The sequence below is a fragment of the Lampetra planeri genome, unplaced genomic scaffold (genome assembly GCF_965212315.1).
Source record: "Lampetra planeri unplaced genomic scaffold, kcLamPlan1.2.h2 scaffold_1238, whole genome shotgun sequence".
Taxonomy (NCBI): Eukaryota; Metazoa; Chordata; class Hyperoartia; order Petromyzontiformes; family Petromyzontidae; genus Lampetra; species Lampetra planeri.
Genome location: NW_027613953.1, coordinates 350 through 2,500, shown reverse-complemented (window position 1 = coordinate 2,500; position 2,151 = coordinate 350). Strand labels below are relative to the sequence as shown.

Genomic DNA, 2,151 nt, shown 5'->3' with positions numbered 1-2,151 from the left:
TGGTGATGATGGTGGTGATGATGGTGATGATGATGGTGATGATGATGATGGTGATGGTGGTGATTGTGGTGGTGGTGATGATGGTGATGGTGATGATGGTGATGATGATGGTGATGATGGTGATGATGGTGATGTGGTGATGATGATGGTGATGATGATGATGGTGGTGATTGTGGTGGTGGTGATGATGGTGATGGTGATGATGGTGATGATGATGGTGGTGATTGTGGTGGTGGTGATGATGGGTGATGGTGGTGATGGTGGTGATGGTGATGGTGGTGATGGTGGTGATGGTGATGATGGTGATGGTGATGATGGTGATGATGATGGTGATGATGGTGATGATGGTGATGATGGTGATGATGATGGTGATGATGATGGTGGTGATTGTGGGGGTGGTGATGATGGTGATGGTGGTGATGGTGATGATGGTGATGATGGTGTGTGGTGGTGATGGTGGTGATGGTGGTGATGTTACCAGGGCCCGTGGCAGCAGCTTGTGCTCGTGAGGGTGGAGGTAGCGGTAGACTCGGTAGAGTGCAGCGGCAACCCCCATCATCACCATCATCGCCATCACCCCCATCAGCACGCGGAGCGCTGATGGGGGAGAGATGTCATCACCATCATCATACCACCATCACCACCATCATCACCACATCATCACCATCATCACCCATCACCTCACCACACAGCATCATCATCCACACCACCACCATCACCATCATCACCACATCCACCATCACCACCATCACCACCACACACCATCACCACCATCATCACCACCATCACCACACACAACCATCACACCATCATCACCATCATCACCATCATCACCCATCACCATCACCCATCATCACCATCATCACCATCACACACATCATCACCAACCATCATCACCATCATCCCATCATCACCATCATCACCATCCACACCACCACCATCACCACAACCCAACCCACCACACACCACATCACCCCTCATCACCATCACCACCCCACACCACCCATCACCCCACCACCACCACCATCACACCATCCACCACCACACCCCATCAACACCCACCATCACACAACCACCATCACCACCACCATCATCACCATCACACCATCATCACACCACCATCATCACCATCACCACACATCACCATCATCAACACACCATTCATCATCATCACCATCATCATCACCATCATCATCACCATCATCACATCACATCACCATCATCATCATCATCATCACCATCATCACCATCATCATCACCATCATCATCATCATCATCACCATCATCATCATCACCATCATCATCACCATCATCATCATCACCATCATCACCATCATCATCACCATCATCATCATCACCATCATCACCATCATCACCATCACCATCATCACCATCATCATCACCATCATCATCACCATCATCACCATCACCATCATCACCATCACCATCATCACCATCATCACCATCATCACCATCATCACCATCATCACCATCATCATCATCACCATCACTAGCATCATCATCATCACCATCATCACCATCACTAGCATCATCATCACTAGACCATCATCACCATCATCACCATCATCACCATCATCACCATCACCACCATCATCACCATCACCACCATCATCACCATCACCACCATCATCACCATCACCACCATCATCACCATCATCACCATCACTAGCATCATCATCACTAGACCATCATCACCATCATCACCATCATCACCATCATCACCATCATCCACCACCCACCATCATCACCATCATCACCATCATCATCACCACCATCACCACGCGGAGCGCTGATGGGGGAGAGATGTCATCATCACCATCACCACCACCACCATTCATCATCACCACCGCCACCATCATCACCATCAACATCATCACCATCACCACCACCATCATCACCATCACCACCATCACCATCACCACCATCACCACCACCATCATCCATCATCACCATCACCACCATCACCACCACCATCATCATCACCTCATCATCACCACCACCACCATCATTCATCAACATCAACACCACAACCACCATCACCACGACCACCTATAACCACCATCACCACTATCACCATCACCACCATCACCACCACCATCATCATCATCACCATCATCCACCATCACCCAC

The 2,151-nt window shown here is 49.4% G+C and overlaps 1 protein-coding gene across 2 annotated transcripts in view; it reads right to left on the bottom strand.

Moving 5' to 3' along the window:
- LOC144738945 (uncharacterized) overlaps positions 1 to 647 on the bottom strand; it is a 7,252-nt gene extending 6,605 nt beyond the window's left edge. The window contains exon 1 of one of the 2 annotated variants that reach the window (XR_013589329.1): positions 479 to 647. Coding sequence is in view for 1 of the 2 variants with exons in the window: in XM_078621940.1 (XP_078478066.1) it covers positions 479 to 583 (105 nt within the window). In the remaining variant the exon portion in view is untranslated. The remainder of the gene's footprint in view (positions 1 to 478) is intronic. The other variant, XM_078621940.1, reaches the window with a different exon arrangement.
- Positions 648 to 2,151: the final 1,504 nt, after the last annotated feature.